Below are 20,514 nucleotides of genomic sequence, written 5' to 3' on the forward strand. Positions count from 1 at the left end.
GCAGAAATCCCATATCTATTCTATATAGATGATACAATTATTATGGACCTCACAATGGTGGGATTGCAGAGGTTGCTGGGGGATTTTTGCAGACTACTGTGTAGAACATGGTCTGATAATTAACGTCACAAAAATCAAAGCCATGTATTTTGTTTAGGAACCGCCCAAAACGTTAAAGCATAATTTGTGGTCAAATAGCCAAATTGTTTGTTTGTGCAAGAGCATAAATATTTGGGCATGACTTTCAGTGGGAACTGTAACTTTAAAAACCAGTTTAGATTACAGGAACAGAGGAGCAAACCTGTGGATGGTGCATTGGGTAGGAAGGCCAGGGAATTGGAACACAACTCGGTGGAGGTGTTGAGAGAGACTTACAACCTGAAAGTTACAAATGTTTTGCTGTATGGATCAGAAATATTGGAAGAGCAAGAGATTCAACTTTTGGAAGTAATTGAAATGAATATTTGGAAATTGTGGTTGAGTCTCCCAAGGGAGTTGTGAACTCCGCACTAGGCCTAGCGTTGGGTCTCATAAATATAAAAGCAAATACTACCAGAGACTCCTAAACTATTGGGAGAGAAATGTAGAAGCAATAAATAGTACAGTTAGATTCATACTGAAGTCCTGTTTTGAAAGGAGGTCCACAACGCATTGGATGGTGAACCGGAGGTAAATGTGGACGTAAGGGGGAGTTTGGATCAAGTTTTTTGTCCAAAAGCTGAAAGGAAGAAAATTATTAAAAGTGTTGTTAAAGAAGCAGCCATTGTTGAGTGACTTCAAGGATTGCGGCCAACTTTCTTATATATTTGAAAGATATAAAAGCAAGGAGGACTAGAAGATGGATGATCAAGTTAAGATTGGGGCAGGTGCCTCAATCTTTAGTTTGGATGATATGCAAAAATGTTCCAATATATTTAACAGAGTCTGCCAGAAATTGCCCATTTTGCATAGCTTGAACGTGGTCCCTGAGTCTGGCTGAATCAAATCTTTATTGGGAGTGAACCATGAAAGACAATAAAAAGAGCACATATAATGCATAACATTAATAAATAATGCTTTTACAGCTAAAAAGTACTTATGAACTTATGTGGTGTAGAGATAGCATAGTAATAAGACCCCTACAACATTCAATACGTAATACATTATGAATTAAAAGAAGCTAAAATTATAAAATATCTATGCAACAGCTAGTTCGGAGCAGGGTTAATGCAACGATCACAGAAGGATGACCTCATACCTTTTTCTAATAACTAATTCCCTTCTTATAACATTTAGCACCCCATGGCATGTTTATATTTGTAGAAAGGTTCTGTAGAAAAACTAGGCCTTCCCTATGGGTTCTCAATTTGGATTGCCATAAAATGGGCATTAAAAAGGATTGTCAAGATACTGCATATAGTTTTGCCTCATGGTCGCGCTGGCATGTGACTAAATCATGTGACCATACACATTGAAGGGGGAAGGTAACTTTGAAATGTATCATGCAAAATCTTAAAAGGGTGAGGTAACAGCGATAGATAGGATTTATAATCCAGATAAGATATGTTTCTAAGTTGGCTGTGGTAGAAATCGTTACATATCTTTCAACTGACACCATAGGCTGTGCCTTCTGAAGCCTCAGATCGGAACAATTGTTAAGGAAACAAAGTTTGACCTCCTCTTTAAATTTAGGAGTGATCATGACAGTATTGTCAAACTCGTTTACGCCTGTCAGTTTGAAGGTTTTTTTTAAAATATCCACCCACGGGATCCGCGCAACCCCATTCAGAGATAAACAGTCAGTGATGCAAGATCTGACCAGAACAGCCTCTAGGTTTGCCCAGGTCTTAACCCACGATAAGAGGGGTGCAAGACCCGTTTGAGCCTCCAAATATTTAAAGCGGCCCAAGCGAACCAGGAGAAATTTAAGTAAAAAGCAATTTTCTACCCGCTGGAGAATTTTTGTGTGTGTCTACCCCCATAGACCTGCTCCATATGACCCTGTGGAAATACAATTCGTTTTGGACAAGCTAATCAATTCTTTAGTTGGTTTCTGACCCAGCCTATTGGAAAATCTGAAGATTGCCTCAATGTTCCTATTAAATTGTTGTGCTCTGGCGGTTAAAAGTGAGTTCCATGCAAGAGAAGAGCGGAAGAGGAGCCATAAATAGTTAAAATCATTCACTTTCACCAAAGTGATTTTCCCGTAAAAAAGGTTTTTGATTTCGTACTGCGAGGTCTGCAAGTCATTTTAAAAGACTTGGAATAGTTGACCTCAAGATTGCTTGTCCATATATGAGGAAAAGAAGTCTAATAAGATTTGTAAACCTTTTGTAGTACGGGCAATAAGCACAACATCGTCCACATATGATAGGATGGGTTGTCTACCTATTCGAGAGGGGTCTTTTCTTACCTCGGCAAGATGTTTGGAAATCCCATTTATATAGAGAAGAAATGGGAAAGGAGCATGAATACAGCCCTGTCTCACTCTCATGTGTATTTTATTTGAGTGGTAGTTTCCCCCCTGCAAGCCATAAAGTACCCTCACCATCAACTCATAATGTGAACGGTTGCCCGAAGGGAGATCAAACTGGTCACTGAGTCACTTATTGGTTTGGTTTTTTTTTCGTTTTTTTACAACAGAAAAGGAATATATTATTACCATTTTTTAAAGCTCGGGGGGATAGGACTCTGGCCTCATTGCATAGCAGACGTCTGTTCTTTTCTTTCCTCGCCAGTTTAGCGCCGATTCGGGAAGAGCTACCCCTTTGCCGCTTTTTGGCAGGCTTTTTTCTCAACTTTTGTCAACATCCAAGGAGGTCACGGTCCCGTTCAGAGACGAGGAGGTGGCTGGACCGCTCACGGAGCCCTTAGTCCTCTTCCTCCCATTTGAGGTAGTCTGGACACTCGGGGAAGAGGCACAAAAAGAAGTCGTCATCAAAGCAGACATTGACTTCACCTCAACTGGCGGCCATCGTTGAGAGAGGTAAGTAGCACCGACGCTCTAGGCACAGTTCTGCGTAGCCGTAGACTGAGTCGAGTCACGCTTTTTGGCCCATAGGAATGAATTGGAAATATCGATTCGGTAAATACCGAATCGGAAAGCAAACAAAAGTGAAACTTAAGTAGGCAGCCAATCAGGTGCTACCACCCTCCCCCGCCCTACCAGGAAGTGGCTACACAGGCAGCTGCAACTAATTAGAAGCTTCTGGAGAGGCATTTGGAGCTAAGCTGAGTCCCTGAGCAGCAGAAAGGCGCAAGGAAAGGCAGCGTGTACATGATAAAAACAAAGCTATCAAACGCCTGGCCACAGTAACATCCCTGCTATGCAGGAGAAGCATTAACATGCAGGAGGCTGTAACCCAAAACAGCAATGAGGTCACTAGGGGCATGGGAAGGATGACCAGTGCTCTTGAGGCGCTATTAAATGCCTAAATAGCACAAACTACTGCTCTGGATGTGCCCGAGAGTGAAGAGAGCACAAGCAGGAGCAGCATGGCAAGCTCCCTTGTCCCAGAGACAAGGAGGAGCAGCAGGCTCCACGCTGAGGCCACAGGCCAGCAAGAAAGTGAGCACAGTGATCACCATACAAGTGGCACTGGGAAGCGAGGACGCAAATGACTATTACAGTTCATGGGGAAGTGAACCAGGACTCACATCATCGAAGTAAAATACTTTTTGTTGCACATGTGTGCTTTACTTACTTAAAAAAAGTTGCATGTGATCTCTTCCCGTCTGTGTCTGCCATCAGTTGGTGTTGCAACTCCAGATGTGTGTGGTTCAGGCACTGCTTGCTCGTCATCATGGTCCTCATAATCAGAGATATCCACTTCGGTGCCCTTCTTAACCGCAAGGTTGTGCAGCATTGCACAGGCTGCAATCATCTTGCAGCAGGTGATTGGTCTGTACTGGCGGGCCCCTCCACTCTTATGTAGGCAGCGAAACCTGCTCTTCCACATACCAAAGGTGCGCTCCACAATGTTTCGGGTAGATTTGTGTGCCCTGTTGTATCTCCTCTGGCTGGGTGTTGAAGGGTTGAGGTAGGGTGAGAGGATGAAGGACCGGAGGGCATATGCACTGTCCCCTATTTGTAAGAAGAAAAAACATTACTCACATGCGCACACACAAATCCATCTGCAATACATATCAAGGGAGTTTAACACAGTGTGTTACCTAGCAAGTATCCTTCGCCGAATTCCCCCGCTGTCAGGCGTGCGTAGATCCCACTGTTTTGGAAGATGTAAGAGTCGTAGGTACTCCCGGGAAATTTGGCTACTATGTCAGTGATCATGTACTTGGAATCACAGATCACCTGTCCATTTATGGTGTGGGTGGACTTCCTGTTCCGATAAATGTACTCTGTGGCAGCAGTTGGGCATATTGGTATGTGGGTACCATCAATACAGCCAATGATGTTTGGGAAATGCGCCATGTGATAAAAGTATGTCTTTGTCCTGAGCAGTTCTGCATGCGTTGCAGGGAAGCTGATGTAGTAATGCATTCTCTGCAACATGGCGTCTAGGAATTTTTTAAAGAAACGGGACAGACAGCTCTGGGACACCCCACCTACCGCAGCAACCACACTCTGGTAACTCCCAGATGCAAGCAGGTGTAGGCTGCACAGCACCTGCACATGGGGTGGGATGGCGTGCCCCTTGGGGATGGTCCAACAGTGGATGGAGGTCCCTGATAAGGTCCAGGATAGTTTGGGGGTCTAGCCTGTACCTTTGTAGGATCTCTGGCTCAGTTAGCTGGAATAGGGTGATCCTCTGCCTGTACCCCTGCTCCTCCCTCCTACAGACCCTCTCTCCTTCTGCCTGTAGCCGTAGCTGCCTCGCAATGACATAGAATGCCGCCATTCTGGTGAAACTGTTGCATTTTGGGGCCTTTTTTATAGCCTGCACCTGGTTACCACCTGATTTCAATCCATGGTAAATACAGACTCTTAAATACCGAATTTCATGCAAATTCGGTATTTAAGAGGTTACCTACATCTCAAAATTCATTTTTTCCATTTATTAATTTCTGAATCGGTAAAGTTTACGATTCGGTGAATTTACCGATTCGGTAAAGTTTCCGATTCGGAAACTTTCCCGAATTGGAATATTTACTGATTCGGTAAAATTTCCGATTCGGTAAAATTTCCGATTCGGTAACTTTACCGATTTGGTAAATGTACCGATTCGGATGTTTTTGGGTCCCCTACATCCCCAAATGCCCAATACCGGTCGGTAAAGGCCGAAATTACTGAATTTCGGCAGTTACCGACCGGTATTGGGCCACCTACATCTGGCCCTTAGTGTCTTAACATGATGCTTTTGTGCATGAAAACAGACTAGCCAGTCAGGAATTTTGAAATGAGGAGCAAGGCAGCACCAGCAGATTACTGTACCAGAGACCGCAGTGTTTACAGTGGGCGGACATTCTAACCATGTAATTGTGAATCTGTGAACTGAGTATGCAGAATGAAGAGCGGGTTTATCATTGACTTCTGTTGTGTGCAGCATGCACTGTGTGCCCTCACCCTGTGTTTGTCAGTGGGCTCCCGTTAGTGCATCATTTATCACCACGTTTTGTCTCCTTTAGATCGACGCATATGTGATGTGCAGCAAGCTGCGCTCGGCCTACCTGATCGCGGTCAAGCAAGAGCACGAACTAGCGATTCGGCTGGTTGAGGAAGTGAAGCAGGTGGCTGTGGACAGGAAGGACAACGTCATCCGACAGATCTGCGCCAAGTGGCTCTCTGAGCACCCTCCGGCTCCCAAAGGAAGGCACAGCCACAGTGCCCGCAAGTGACCCCAGCAGCCGGGGCGGCGGAAGCATCTCCTTGTCCACAAGGCCTTCAGAAGATGTCCATGGCGGTCGGCACAACCCCTGCAGGTGCTTTGGAATATCCCTTCTCCTTCTCGTGTACTCGCACCTGGTAGGAGGGGGCGTGACGGTTCAAAGGAAGACCCTGGCAGTGGCCCAAACCCGACCCTCACCACAAGGGCACTTCCTGCATCTCTGTACAAGTGCCATGCCTTGCAGAAAAAAGCTGTCTACCTCTGAAGGAGCAAAGGAAGATGTGTTATTTCATATCTGACAAATATGATAAAACTAGAGCACAATTGTGATTTTTTTATATACACAAATGAATGCATTTTTTATGTCCAAAACAACAAAAGAACTTTGTGTGTCACGTTTGAAAACTGAACTCTTAACACATGTTGCTGGTAATATTTTACAGAAATAGCTCCTCTCTTCTCTGTGTTGCTTGTGAGAAAGGGGTGCATCTGTGTTGTGATACCATTATGCCTTTCTGTGGGATGGGGCGAAAATATGCCTTCATGCGGGATTTTGTCAGTACCATTGGCCGCTCTTCATATGGGAGCTTGTGAGTGACCTCAGTCACATAGTGTCCTAGTTTGTAGAACCCCTAGGACCTCTCATGAGTGCGCACATTTTTAGGATCTACCTCCAGGAACACACTGGATTGAGGAAACGTTGATCACAGATGTATTTTGAACCAGTTCGATTTTCACCCAAGTTAGTAAACTGTGAGAACCATCAGGCATGCTGTTCACGCTGTGGCCTACCCAAACTTAAGAAGGGCTGCTTTTCATGAATACTAAACATATTCCACGCCCTGTTGCTTGGCAGCGTTACATGGGATGAGATATATGAACTGCACTGAATTCTTCTCAAAGTCAGGGACATTCGACAGTTCCCAGCTTCCAGGGATCCAGATACCGCTTCCATGTCTCGGAATGATGGACAACCAACCTGCACGTCTCTCGTCCTTGATCCACCTGTGGCACAAGCGGTTGCCATTTTCAGAGCCCTGCGAGTCCTAGTCATATGCCACTTTGGCAGCAATATAAACAGTTCCACTAAATGTATTATCCGATTTTAAAATACTCGGGCCAACTAGCTCCTTGTTGTTCAAAAGGCTCAGGGTGGCTAGCAGAGGGGGACCTCTGGTTCTTCCCTCAAGGTGCTGGAGACTGAAACATTTAATTGGGTTAGTTGTGTCTAGTGGTGTGTCCAGTGAAGCGAGTTATGTGTGTGACCTGATGGTGGTGGTCCCTGTCTTCCTTTGCTCAGAGGAGAACACATATTCCCTTCTTTACACTTGCAGTCGGAGACAAATTGTGATTAATATGAAGAAAGGAAATGTGTCAGCATGGATCGGTATTGCATTGTGGCCTGGCAGCTTTAGTGATTGAGGTTCGTTCCTCACAAACCTGTCTTTGAATCCTTGGTTCATGTTATCTGCCAGCGTAGGTCCAGCGAGGCCCCACATTGTAGTCATTGTTGCTACAAACCAGTTGTGGGGATATTATTTTTCTAGTGATGCTATAATTAGAATATTGACCCATGGTATTATAGAGAAGGCAATACTTTATTTTTCAGCCCTTTTTATATGTTTTGCTGGAAGCCTGTGAGGCGAGCTACATTCGGGAAACTGTCCAGTACAGATGAGGAGCCCCACATTTCGAAAGGTTCAGCATCCAAACCTGTGTGGATAATGTCCCTGGCTGGAGTAGCAGCCATGTGGGACATGCAAATGTGAAAATATGATATGTTTCATGCAGAAAAGTTCTGGAGCGTGAAAAGGGAAAGGCGGCAAAAAGGGAAGTAGAAGAAAGGGATTAAATATTGTGTTTGTTAAATTTGCTCTTAATCTTGTACATATAGTTTAGGTCTATGGATTGCATTACTTTGACATGTAGGACTGGGTATCTGCTGACAGATTTTTCAGATCTACTACATGAACGGCTGCAATCTCAGGGGCAAGATTTCCTTGTTCCACACTCCTGGATAGCATAATGTAAGGTTATAGTCTGGTGTTCGACAAAGCACTTCCAGCAGGGAAACAAAAGCCACTGATTTTAAGAAGTTATCGCAGACACTTTGCCAGTTTGATTTTGAAAACACTCTTAGGTAGCAAGGACTTATTCAACCTTTGTCTTTTTTATCTTCGAACTGAGGAGTGGGCGTGCACTTTAAGGAGCGTAGCGAATGACACATTGTGTACAATGCATAGTTGCCAGAAGGAGTATTGCTTTGTAAATGTGTGTTAGGAAAGGATTCTGTGGTGCTGGCATCCTCTTTCTGCTTTGACTAACGAAATGAACATGTTACACGAGTAACTGACTTGAAATGTGCAATTGCGGGTAGTGTGTTACTGTCTGTCTATGTTTTACCAGTTTGGTTTTTAATGAAGTCTGTTTTGGCCATGCCAAGGAAGTCACAGCTCAGTTTCGACCCTGTTACCCACCATCACCAAACTCCAATGGCTCACAGGGACATGTATCTTCTCTCTTCTGGGGATTAGTATTATATACAGTGTGACGTGTCCCTTTTAGCTTTAGGGCCCTGGCGTATCAATCTTTTCATGCTAAAAAGGAACACATTGAAGAACACGCCGTTTCCTCTCATGCATACTACAGTTATGCTGATTCTAAATATGTATTTTAAATAGTAGCCAGCTCTTTTTTTGTAGTTAAATTAATGTGATTGTTTAAGCACTTTTTTCGTAAAGCGTTGTACATAATGTTTTTGGCCAACTGATGATGGCTTGAAAATGTCATTTCTGTATGGATCCGACTGTTGAATTACATGAATGGCTCCACTTCCTCAGTACTAAATGTGTTAGGCGTTAATGTTGTCTCTAAGGAGCCACCAGAAAAACGCCAACTTTAGGTCTGATGTCTAGCCAAATGATCAACTTTTCAGTCATTTTGTTTACCGCCACCTTCTGGCACCACACAACCACACCCCCAGAAAGTATGTCAACCCCTTTAGTAGTCTGTTGATTTTATACCTGTTTCGCTTATTGCAAGGATTGGGCGATTGCATCTTGTGACCCGAGTCATTCGTGTCTGGTAATGAAAAAGTGTGATTATCTTCTTTTTTATCTTTCGAAAATGTCTCATTGTTTTTCTACTTCTGACCTTTTTGCACTGTAGTATTGGCACTTTATCTAGACCAGCTGCAATTTGTATTAACCTTAGTATGGAATAATTAATCTCTTTTGATACTGACTACGACTGGAACATTGCTTGATTTTAGCAATTTTGAGTTAATTGTGCAATCAAAATGGGCTTCGCACATATACACTTAAAATATTTATATTAATGTGAAAATCCTGTGTTTCTAATTAACAAATTAAATTGTTACTAAATAAAAGAATTGTCCTATATTTTTCCTTACATGTTCCAATGCCTTTATTGCTTTGCTGGCCATGGTTATCTTTTCATGTATATATAGTTTAAAAAAAAGTTTTTCACTATAACAGTTATACAGGATTTGCTCACTGACGTTTGATTGTTCTTTGCAGTTACTGCTCCCACTCTAAAAGTTGCAGTGGAGACATAGTGGTGGCTTTAGATTCATTCAGTGAGCTCCCAGACCCATCCAGATCTGAGCTGATCACTTCTGAGGCAGGAAAAGCTAAGGGTCTGTTAAACGGTGTAGGGTCAGTATAACCAGTGTGGGGAATGTTAGTCCCCAAGAAAAGCAAATGTTAATAGTTACAAGATGACGTATAATATTTTCCAGTGGAGAGGCCCGGAGACTGGCATAATAGGGGATGCAACTTTGTTTGGTAAGAATTGTGCACAGGCTGATGACTGGGTCAGAGGTACTGTTCTCTTTGGGAAGTATTAAGACACATAAGTCCAAGCAAGAGAGCATCAGGACCACCCGTGCACAGAGGCTAAGTCTGGGTCTAGGAGGTTGTTCCTGTGGCAAGACTGGCTGTGAAGAAGGATCAACCAGAGGGCCAGAACGAGAATTGGAAACTAATGCTTGGCTTCTACACATAAGCCAGCAGGGTGGATTAGGCTATTGTTCAACTTGTCAAATGACCCATGGACCTGTCCCTGTACACCAGATGCGCAGCATTTCGAGAGCTTGAAGGGGCCCAGAAATGTCTTCCATGATATGCTAAAGGGCTATCAACTATTTCTATGATTCTGGACTCTATAACACATGTATACAGTGGTCCCTACGGAAATATTAATCAGAAATCCAGCTACTTCTGGCAGTGCTTAATTTATAAGCCTGTAAGCAATATCATATTTGCACAATATTTATATAGGCCAGCTGCTGGAAAAAGACAACATACACTGTGTCATGTAACTCAAAGGTGGATTTCTACAGCCACAATTACAATACTTTCAATAATCATGAAAATCTAAATCAAAAAGGTGCTATGCAAGTGTAAGGAAAAAAGGTGGGAAGCAATTGTTTTGGCTGCTACAGTCTATTTTTGGTAAGTATTAAAATATTGATATTCAGGCTTTTGGTGTCAATCCAAACAAGATTCAGTTCAAACCATTATCATGTGGATGTTTCAACTCAAAGACCAAATTACACAGAGTTTTCATAAGGATTAGGTTTACAAAACACCTAGCTGCAGGAGTGGTACAGAGTGCAAAAATAAAAGTAGCTATAGCCTGTGCCCAGTAAGAAAATATCTATAATATATAGAAAAATCCTTACCAGGCAAGGTAGGGCTTACTGGGATCGCTCTTCTGTACCGGCAAACACAACGCTGTAAAAAGATCTTAGAGCCTATCTAGACGAGGAATTGTGCAGGGCCATGACCATGCGAGGAAAACATCATGAAAGGCAGTTTACCAGCAGATAGGAAACTCAAATATCTAAGGGGAACTTTTTAAAAAAGACTTTTAGTACAGAAACAAATTCTCTCACATGAAGCATACTGTTATGAATAGATACATTATAAGTTCAAATCTTATCTTCATAGGAATTTATCTTCATGTTTTTCCCATTACGCAAGTGGTATGCTCCGCCCCTGCTTTCCTTGTACTATCTTCTACCCCTCTTCTGGCGACGATCGTTTTCTCCTGTACTGTGCTGGGGGCAGTGTCTGGTTCTCTCCCCTGTTGATTCCTGCCTCACCGACTGATCCTGCCGCATATTGCCTAGTCAATTCACATGCAAGTCTTTCCTGCTTTAATCCTGACATCGCAGTGAGTTCCATGTTGGGAAGTGTATTTTGCCAAGTGATTAAGGAGCGGCATTTTAAGCGTTTACTTTTGAGGCAACATCTTTATTTGAACTTGAACTATATTTGTGAGGAGCGCTGTGTTAATATTTTTTACAAGTGAAGCGTTTATTGAAAATCCACTTTCACTGTTTCTCTCCAGAGCGTTCCATGGGAATCATATGGTGTGAGGCGTCTGACTGGAAATATGCAGTCAGCGTATTTGACAATCCTCAGGAATTTTCAGCATTGTGAGGCCTCACTCCCTTTCCCTGTGCCTATGCTTTTGTGTTTAGCAGTGCTTAATTTGAGCAGGTGCCTTCTGGTGCTCAGCACAGGCACCAAATCGTCAGCACCGGTGCTTATAGCACCAGTAAGGACACACTCATTTGAAAGGCACATGATTTTCTACAAAATCAGAGAATGTTGAGCAATGCCAAGACTCGACCCAGATACCCCAGCTCAAAAATCGGCAGCTTTAGCCATTAGGCCAGGTCCTTCCCAGAATAAGAAGTGCCAGGAGGCAGTTTGCACCAGCACATTTCTCCTGTTAGCGCTGCCTCCTGAGGAGAGCCCCGGTACTTTTTACAACTCGTCCGCTGTGGAGATCTTAGATGCGCATCTCCGCCTTACTTCCAGCAGGTGGAAGTCAGCTCAAGTGATTATTCCTTGTTTTCTGACTGCTCTTTGGGAAGTGATAACTAAACAACCATTCGCACTAATATCTTTGTCCCTGCCTTCAGCCTCATATTTTCATCAAGCCTCAGCCGTTGCTAAATTTCCTGGTACATTTCATTTTAACAAAAGATTGGTTCGTCCTGATCTAATTCAAGCGTGCAGAAGGGAAGTTTCTCTCTATACAACTATCTAAAGGGAAAACATTTCTATAAGGAGAAACTGCCTGTATTATTTATCTGCCAATTTTTGCCAACACTGTTGGGCACAGCTTTCCTTAGTACAATAAGCAATTGATTTCACCTTTCATCCAATTACTGCGTGCCAACCTTCATTAGCGCTGACAGGCACAGCTTTCCATAGTACTCCATGACATTATTCACGGATTCCTTTTCAACTTTCCAGCTTTATTGTTCTCATCGCCGCTGACAAGCACAGCTTGCCACTTGTTAAAGATTTTTGTATATTCCTTAATATTGTGTTTTTCTTTGTAGGCACAATGTTTCTACACTCAAGTTTTTAGTTTTTGTTGAAACTTCAGGAGACTTTCGGTGTTTTCCTGGCATTAGGTTTCCTCGCTGACAAGCACAGCTTTAGGTTGCTTGCAGTATGTACTTGCACCTGTTATTCTCTCTTGTACACCCCCGCACTACTCACCCTATTTTCATTTTAGTAGTGTATTCCATTACTTTGCTGTCATGTCAATTACAAACATGAGTCAACCTCCTCCTTTTTTAAATGATGAAGGAGAACCTGAAATTCCGTGGGACAGATGGGTCAAAGTACTCCATTCCTATTTAAATGCTATAGGAGGAGAAAAGTTTTCGCCAGTTAGAACACAACACATTTTGTTACATAATTTAGGAATTCATGGGAGAAAAATATATGAAGATTTAGCTGACACTGCCGACGAAGAGGGTGAGAGGGATGTTGATGTTTTTACTACCACTTTAAGAAAATTGGGTGCACACTTTAAGGATAAAGCCAATGTTGTGTTGGAACGACATACCTTTTTTCAAAGGGTACAAGGGAAAAATGAAAAGGTTACATCTTATATTGCCTCCTTGAGAGGTTTGTCTGCCACATGCGAGTTTAGTGCCCTCACAGATTCCCTCATTAGGGACCAATTAGTTTGCTGTACAAACGACCACAAAGTGCAAGAAAGATTGTTGACCCACAATCCTGATCTTGATGAAGCAATTTCTATTGCCAAGAGCATTGAGCACACAGCTTTTTTTGTGAAAGAAATGAAAGTTTATAAAGATGCAACCAGTGAAGATAAAAATGTAAATGAAATTAAAGATGAAAGTTCAGTATGTAAAGTACAAAATACTGTTATAGATGTTAAGCGTAAAAATGAAAATGTGAAGTGCGTTCGCTGTGGTAATGCCAATCATCTGGCTAATTACCTAAAGTGTCCGGCCTAGGGGTTCACTGCAGAAAGTAATAAAGATCCAATCCCTTTTAAAGGTATGGTGAGGATGTGTATCACCTTTAAAGATAGGCATACTATTGGTAAGGTTTACATACCAGAGAAAGGAAGTAATTTGTTGGGATGGAAACATCAGAAAGACTTGGGTATTACTCCAGACCCTAATAACCAAGAACAAGTTTTACTTATTGACAGATCTTTGATAAAAGTGGATATTTGTAAAGAATTCCCTGAAGTCTTCAGGGATAAGATTGGTATGTTAAAAAATGACATGCTCAAGATCAATCTTAAAAAAGATGCATGTCCTGTGGCACATAGGACAAGGTCTATTCCGTTGGTTATGAGAGAACCATTAAAGAGGGAACTGGAAAAATTAGAAGGTCAAGGCATCATAAAAGTTATTGAAAGTTCAGAGTGGTTGGCCCCCATCGTGATCACGTCTAAGAAAGATACAAATGATACTCTCGTGTGTTGACTAAAAAAGATCTCTTAATGCGAACATTTGGATGGACAGATATCAGTTACCAAAAATAAACAAAATGTTGCCCATTATTAAGGGAACCAAATATTTTTCTGTGCTGGACTAATCCTCTGCATATTATCCAGTTGCTTTGCATCCTGAGTCTCAGGTCCTTTCTGCTTTTACCACTCCTTTTGGCACATACCAATTTTTGAGAATGCCTTTTGGATTGGCATCCGCGTTTCAGAGAATTATGCAGCATGTGTTGGGAGGAGAGGAAAAAAACATTTGTTTTCAGGATTATACCTCATTTATGGTGCTGATGAAGAAGATCACAATAACAACTTGAGGACTGTTTGTTCAAAACTCAGTGAAGCTGGTTTCACCATTAAGAAAGATAAATGTAGAATTGGTGTGGCCTCTGTGGATTTTTTAGGCCACACTCTTTCTAGTGTGAAGGTATGAAACCAAAAATGAATCTTCTAGAATCAGTTGTAGAAGCTCCCACTAACAAAGTAGAAGTGAAATCATTTTTAGGTCTCACAGAGTATATGTCAAAATTCATTAAAAAACTTTTCGGAAGTGGTACAACCTATAAGAGATCTTTTTAAAAAAGGATCCAGTTTTTGTTGGTCACAAATCCACAAACATGCTTTCAAAAACATAAAAAAAGCAATTGCTTCTGCTCCATGTATTGGAAATTTTGACTGCAAAATGGACACTTCTCTCACCACCGATGCCAGTAATAAGGGCATTGGAGCAACTCTTTTGCAAATACATGAAGGCAAGGAAAAAATAATAGCCTTGGAAAGATGCTGAAATCAATTATTCTACTATTGAAAAAGAGGCTCTTTCCTTTTTTTGGGCCACTAATCATTCCAAGTACTTTTTGTGGGGAATCCAGCTTGTACTCAGAACGGACCATAAACCTTTTGTTTCGTTGTTTACTTCGAAAGATATTGAAAAAACAACGCCCGGAATCAGCAAATGGTTGGTTTCTTTACAGTGTTTCAATTTCAAAATAAAATATGTACCTGGTACTAAAAATTGTATAGCAGATTTTCTTTCTAGGCTCCCTGTAAATATTCCTGCCATATTAAGAGAGGATTGGGAAAGCAGTATGCCTAAGGATACCACGCTGAGAGATGTTTCTGAATTTATAAGGAAAGGTTGGCCCAAGCAGTGTAAGTAGCTTCCTGAGGAAATACAACCGTTTTGGAATGTTAGGGAGGAACTTTCTTTAGAGGGGATCAACGTTTTTAAGTACGACAAACTCATTCCCCCAGAGGATCTCAGAAGACACATTTGTGAAATAGCCCATGTAGGTCACTTAGGGAGGAACCTCACAAAAAGCTAATTACGTTCAGGATACTGGTTCCCCCACATGGACTCCATGATTGAAGAATTAGTTAAAAGTTGTCATGCCTGTGGTCTTAGTGATAAGTCGAAATGCACAAGAAAAGCACATTTAGAACCAGTGCAGATTCCCATAAAAGCCTGGGAAAAACTTGGTTTTGACATCATAGGTCCATTGCAGTATTCAGGGCTTCAAGAAAAATTCATTTTAGTTTTGGTGGACTATTTTTCAAAATTGATTACGATCAAATTTGTCAACAAGGTGGACACCAAAATCATAACTTGTTTTTATCAGAAGTGTTTGCCAATGAGGGTATACCCCATACTCTCATAACGGATAATGGTGTCCAATTAGTTTCAGAAGAAATTAAGGTATTCATCAGAAGTTTGGCAATTAAACATGTTTCCACTCCCTACTGCCCCCGTGCAAATGGCTTGGCGGAACGCTGCAATAGACTTATTAAAGACGCTTTACAATTGGCTATAGTTGCTCAAAAGCCTATTGTGCAATCCATCAGAGACATGTTAGGTCATATTATATTACTCCTCACAGTGGAACAGGTTATTCCCCTTTTTGCTTGTTGAGAGGTTGCAAACCGGGCTCTAAATTAACGCACAAGTTACTACTTGTGTAACGATATATCTGTAAGAGACATTAGTTAGTATTAGATTCCTTACCTTAGAATATCCCAGGCGTCCGACTGGATCCGGAAACTTTTGCGTAGCAGTACCCTTGCGCGTCGGTAGGCATCGTCTGCGGCTCCGCATCCATCGTCTGCGTCGTGGGCGCCGTGATGATGTCGTCAGAGTACTTGGGCGCCGCCTCTGCGTGCTGACGTCAGTTCTTAGACACAGCTTTTCCGCGCCAGAAACGCAGAGCCATGTTAAAAACCAACACTGGTGCCATTGAAAGGGGACAACCCTAACCCTAGATATCGGTTCGCAGAACGGGGAGGATGGGTGGGTCGGTAAGGAATCTAATACTAACTAATGTCTCTTACAGATATATCGTTACACAAGTAGTAACTTGTGCATCTGAAAGAGACACGTTAGTATTAGATTCCTTACCTTAGAATAGATACCCCAGCAATACCAACCCCGGTGGTGGGTCTGCGAACCAATAATCACACCAGAAAGTCCTGGAGGACAGAACGGCCAAAGTCCGGACTTGGCTGTCCAGGCAGTAGTGTCTTGCAAATGTGTGCAGCGATGCCCACGTAGCTGCCTGACAGATGTCTTGTAAGGGCACACCACTGCCCAGGGCAGTGGTAGCCGCCGTTGCTCGGGTAGAATGAGCCCGCAATCCAACAGGGGGCTCCTTCCTAGCCAAGGAGTAGCATGCCTGGATACACAAGATGATACACCGGGAGATGGTCCTCTTGTGCACCGCTTTCCCCTTCTTAGCGCCCACGTAACCAACAAGAGTTGGTCATCCACCCGGAACTGGCATGTGCGATCCAAATAAAATGAGAGCGCACGTTTTGGGTCCAGACGGTGGAGCCGCTCTTCCTCTTTAGAGGGATGCGGTGGTGGGAAGAAGGTTGGCAAGGTGATAGACTGCCCGATGTGGAAGGCCCTGACAACCTTGGGCAGGAAAGAAGGTTTGGTACGCAGCACCACTTTGTCTGGATGGACAGAAAGGAAAGGTGGAGTACAAGAAAGGGCATGGAGCTCACTCACTCTCCTGGCAGAGGTGATGGCAACCAGGAAAGCAGTCTTCAGAGTCAGAAGGCGAAGAGGACAGTTGTGAAGTGGCTCAAAGGGAGCGCACATCAGAAACATAAGAACCAGGTTCAAGTCCCACTGAGGCATCACAAACGGAACAGGAGGAAACGTGTGCGTGATGCCCTTAAGAAATCTATTTACAATAGGGGACTTGAACAAAGAAGGTTGATCAGGCAGCCTTAGAAAGGCTGAAAGGGCAGAAAGGTAGCCCTTGAGCTCTACCCCACGCTGAGGTACCGACGGACAGAGCGGGGCCTCCCTCCTGAGCAACTTGTCTGGTAGAGGTGAGGCAGAACTATCCAACTTTTGTGGATATCCAGAGTGTGACCTGACACCAGAAAACAGATGGAACAGAAACACTGGTGATATTAAATTTAATTCATTTTTTCAAAAAGTTTTTCCAAACATATTGGTTTTTTTCACGTAATTTTGCAGCAGCATTGTAATAATACCTGGTCCTGATGAAAGCCGCTGATACTGAAACTAGATCAAGAGGCTGAAACATGTTGACCCATCACTAACAGTGGTTTAAATCCATACCACTGTGCTGTTACATTTTTAATCCTGCCAGCTAGTGCACAGCAATAAAGTTTTTTGTGTTCTATCTAGGCAGTTTTAAGTTCACACCCGTCCTTAAACACAGCGCTGCAACATACCTCACTTAACCCTAACAGCACACATATGGGATTACCATCCTACTCCTAACTACCTCGAAAACATCTCTGAGCTCCTTCTTTAAAATCCCAGAAGTAGTAGCTCCCAGTGTTGACCAGGTTCTTCACTGGTAAGGAGGCCCCATATGATGAAGCATGTCGACTTCGGGTGAGTGAGGGGTCTTATCCTTAAGGGATGCCTTCCCCTGTGTCACAACACATAATGGGAGTTGAGAGTGAAAAATAAGTTTTTCATTATACCTCATCACATCTTTTGCATATACAATAGAGACTTAGGTATATTTAGTGGTTTGTGCATATTGAAATAGGGAGCATATACCTGAAGTCTATAAATATTCCCTTTAGACCCCTAATCTACGGTAGTTTTTTCAGCCCTTGATAGTGCCCAGAGCAGAGCCCTGCTGGGCAAGAGAAAGAAGGAAGAGAAGAACCTCAGAAAGAGGGGCATTGAGAGGATCCACAGCCTTTGCTGTGCACCATGCCACAAATCTGTTCCACCTGCAGGCGTATACCGACTTAGTGGAGGGACGCCTGGCTGCCAGAATGACGTTACAGACTTCAGGAGGCAAGTCAAATGGCCTCAACTGTCGCCACTCAATCTCCAAGCATGGAGGTGGAGACTGGACAGGTTCGGGTGGAGGACCGTCCCCTGCTGCTGCGACAGAAGGTCCTCCTGAAGAGGCAGACGAACCGGGGGATCGACTGACAGACTGAGTAGCTCTGGATACCAGTACCTTCTCGCCCAGTCCGGAGCCACAAGGATGACTTGGGCCCGGTCGTGCTTGATCTTCTTCAGCACTCTGGGCAGAAGTGGTATAGGCGGAAAGGCGTACAACAGACCGCAACTCCACTCGCGACGAAAAGCGCCTCCGAGCGAGTGCCGCCTTGGAAATTCCAACACGCAGAACTGATGACATTGCGCGTTCTCTTCGGTGGCGAATAGATCTAACCAAGGCTCTCCCCATCGCTGAAAGAGGCCTTGCGCCACGTCCGAGTTCAGACGCCATTCGTGATCCATCATGCACAGACGGCTGAGCTCGTCCGCCCTGGCGTTCAGAGAACCTGCCAGGTGTTGAGCCACCAGGGTCACTCCCTGGCGTTCCAGCCATTGCCAAAGGCGAAGAGCCTCCTGGCAAAGGGTCCACGACCCCACCCCGCCCTGTTTGTTGCAGTACCACATGGCGGTGGTGTTGTCCGTGAACACCTGCACTACACTCCCCCGGACAGAGGGAAGGAATGCCTTCAGTGCTAGACGAATCGCCCGGAGCTCCAACAGGTTGATGTGGAGCTGGGCCTCCGCCGGAGACCAGAGGCCTCTGATCTCCGCCTCTCCCATGTGGCCTCCCCAGCCCTGGAGGGACGCGTCCGTCACAACTACGTGCTCCGGTTGGGGAAGGGAGAGGGATCTGCCACTGACCCAATCGCGGTCCGTGAGCCACCACTGCAGCTGTCTCGCAGTGCCCTCCGAGATCGGGACGTGGTCGGACAGGTTGCCCTGATGCTGGGCCCACTGAACCTTCAGGTCCCGCATCCGCCATTTGGCGTGATGCACCAGAAGGATGCAGGAGGCCATCAGCCCCAGAAGCCGCAGCGTCAACCTGACCGAGACCCGGGATAACGGCTGAAAGATGGGAATCAGAGCCCGGGTCCGCTGTTCGGGTGGATAAATCCGAAACCGCGCCGAGTCTAGAACCGCTCCGATGAAGAGGGGCTTCTGAGAGGGGCACAGGTGTGACTTTGGCACATTGATGGAGAACCCCAGCTGGTGCAGGAGATCTGCCGTAGTCTGGAGGTGGCTGACGACTGTCTGGGGCGAGCCCGCCTTCAACAACCAGTCGTCGAGGTAGGGGAAGACTGAAACCCCTAACCTGCGCAGATGAGCTGCGACCACCGCCATCACCTTTGTGAACACTCGTGGGGCGCTGGTAAGGCCGAAAGGGAGCACGGTAAACTGAAAGTGCTCGTGGCCAACCGTGAACCGCAGGTAGCGCCGGTGGGCCGGCAGGACGGGGATGTGGAAATAAGCGTCCTGCAAGTCCAACGCTACCATCCAGTCTCCTGGGTCCAGGGTAGCTAAGACCTGAGCCAGTGTCAGCATCTTGAACTTCTCCTTTCAGAGGAAGCCGTTGACGTTCCGGAGATCCAAGATAGGGTGTAGGCCCCCTTTGCCCTTCTTGGGTACCAGAAAGTAGTGGGAGTAGCAACCACACCCTACTTCTGGCCCAGGAACGCGCTCGCTGGCCCCCTTGGCCAAGAGGGCCGTAACTTCCTCCTGCAGAAGTCGCAAATGATCCCCCGATACACGGTGGTTCTGCGGTGGCATGGCTGGAGGAGTCGCCTCGAAGGGGAGGAAGTAGCCCCTTCGGACGATTTGCAGCACCCACCTGTCCGAAATGACAGTGCGCCAGTGGAGGTGGTGATGGCGAACCCTGCCCACCACTGGCGTCACATGGGCCTGAAAGTACGGACTAGGAGGGTTTTGAGGCGGATGCTGTGGGGGAAGGTGTGGACTGACCTCGCCGTTGACCCCTACCGCCCGGACGGCGGTTACCACGGCCGCCACCTCGTTGGGTATTGCCCTGCGGAGCGTGGCTAGCGGCACGTGTGGGTGCACCCCTTCCGTGGCCACGAAAGGAGTGAAAAGCAGCCGATTGCTGGCGCGGGGCCGAGAGGCCCAAGGACTTGGCCGTAGCCCTGGAGTCCTTAAAGCGCTCGAGCGCATGGTCTGCTTTGTCGCCAAAGAGGCGACGGCCATCGAACGGCATGTCCATGAGCGTGTTCTGGACATCTGCCGAAAAGTTGGCGGACCTCAGCCAGGCGTGGCGTCTGACCGCCACCGTCGTTGCCATCGCTCTACCTAGCGAGTCTGTGGTATCCAACCCACCCCGGATGGAATACTTGGCTGCATCCCGGCCCTCCACAAGGGCTTGGCCGAGTTTGGCCCGTACCTCCAACCGACACTCTGGCAGCACTTCCGCGACCGTATCCCACAGAGAGTGGGTGTAACGGCCCAAGAGGCATGCGGTGTTGGAAGACCGCAGACCCAGACTAAGGGATGAGAAGATCTTTTTACCATACTGCTCATACCTCTTGGATTCCCTGTCCGGCGGGGCCGACGGGAACGCGGTCTGGGAAGTGGAGGCCTGGATGACCAGGCTCTCGGTGGTGGGGTGGGTGGACAGGAAACATGGGTCGCCCGGGGCTGGGCGGTGGC

General features: G+C 45.2%; 1 protein-coding gene across 2 annotated transcripts in view; it reads left to right on the forward strand.

Annotated features, from left to right (window-relative positions):
- ZFYVE26 (zinc finger FYVE-type containing 26) overlaps positions 1-9,176 on the forward strand; it is a 657,581-nt gene extending 648,405 nt beyond the window's left edge. For both annotated transcript variants that reach the window (XM_078659543.1, XM_078659544.1), the window contains one exon: positions 5,566-9,176. In XM_078659543.1, coding sequence (XP_078515669.1) covers positions 5,566-5,775 — 210 coding nt within the window. In that variant the 3' untranslated portion in view covers positions 5,776-9,176. The remainder of the gene's footprint in view (positions 1-5,565) is intronic.
- Positions 9,177-20,514: the final 11,338 nt, after the last annotated feature.

Source organism: Lissotriton helveticus, chromosome 9 (genome assembly GCF_964261635.1).
Source record: "Lissotriton helveticus chromosome 9, aLisHel1.1, whole genome shotgun sequence".
NCBI classification, from domain to species: Eukaryota; Metazoa; Chordata; class Amphibia; order Caudata; family Salamandridae; genus Lissotriton; species Lissotriton helveticus.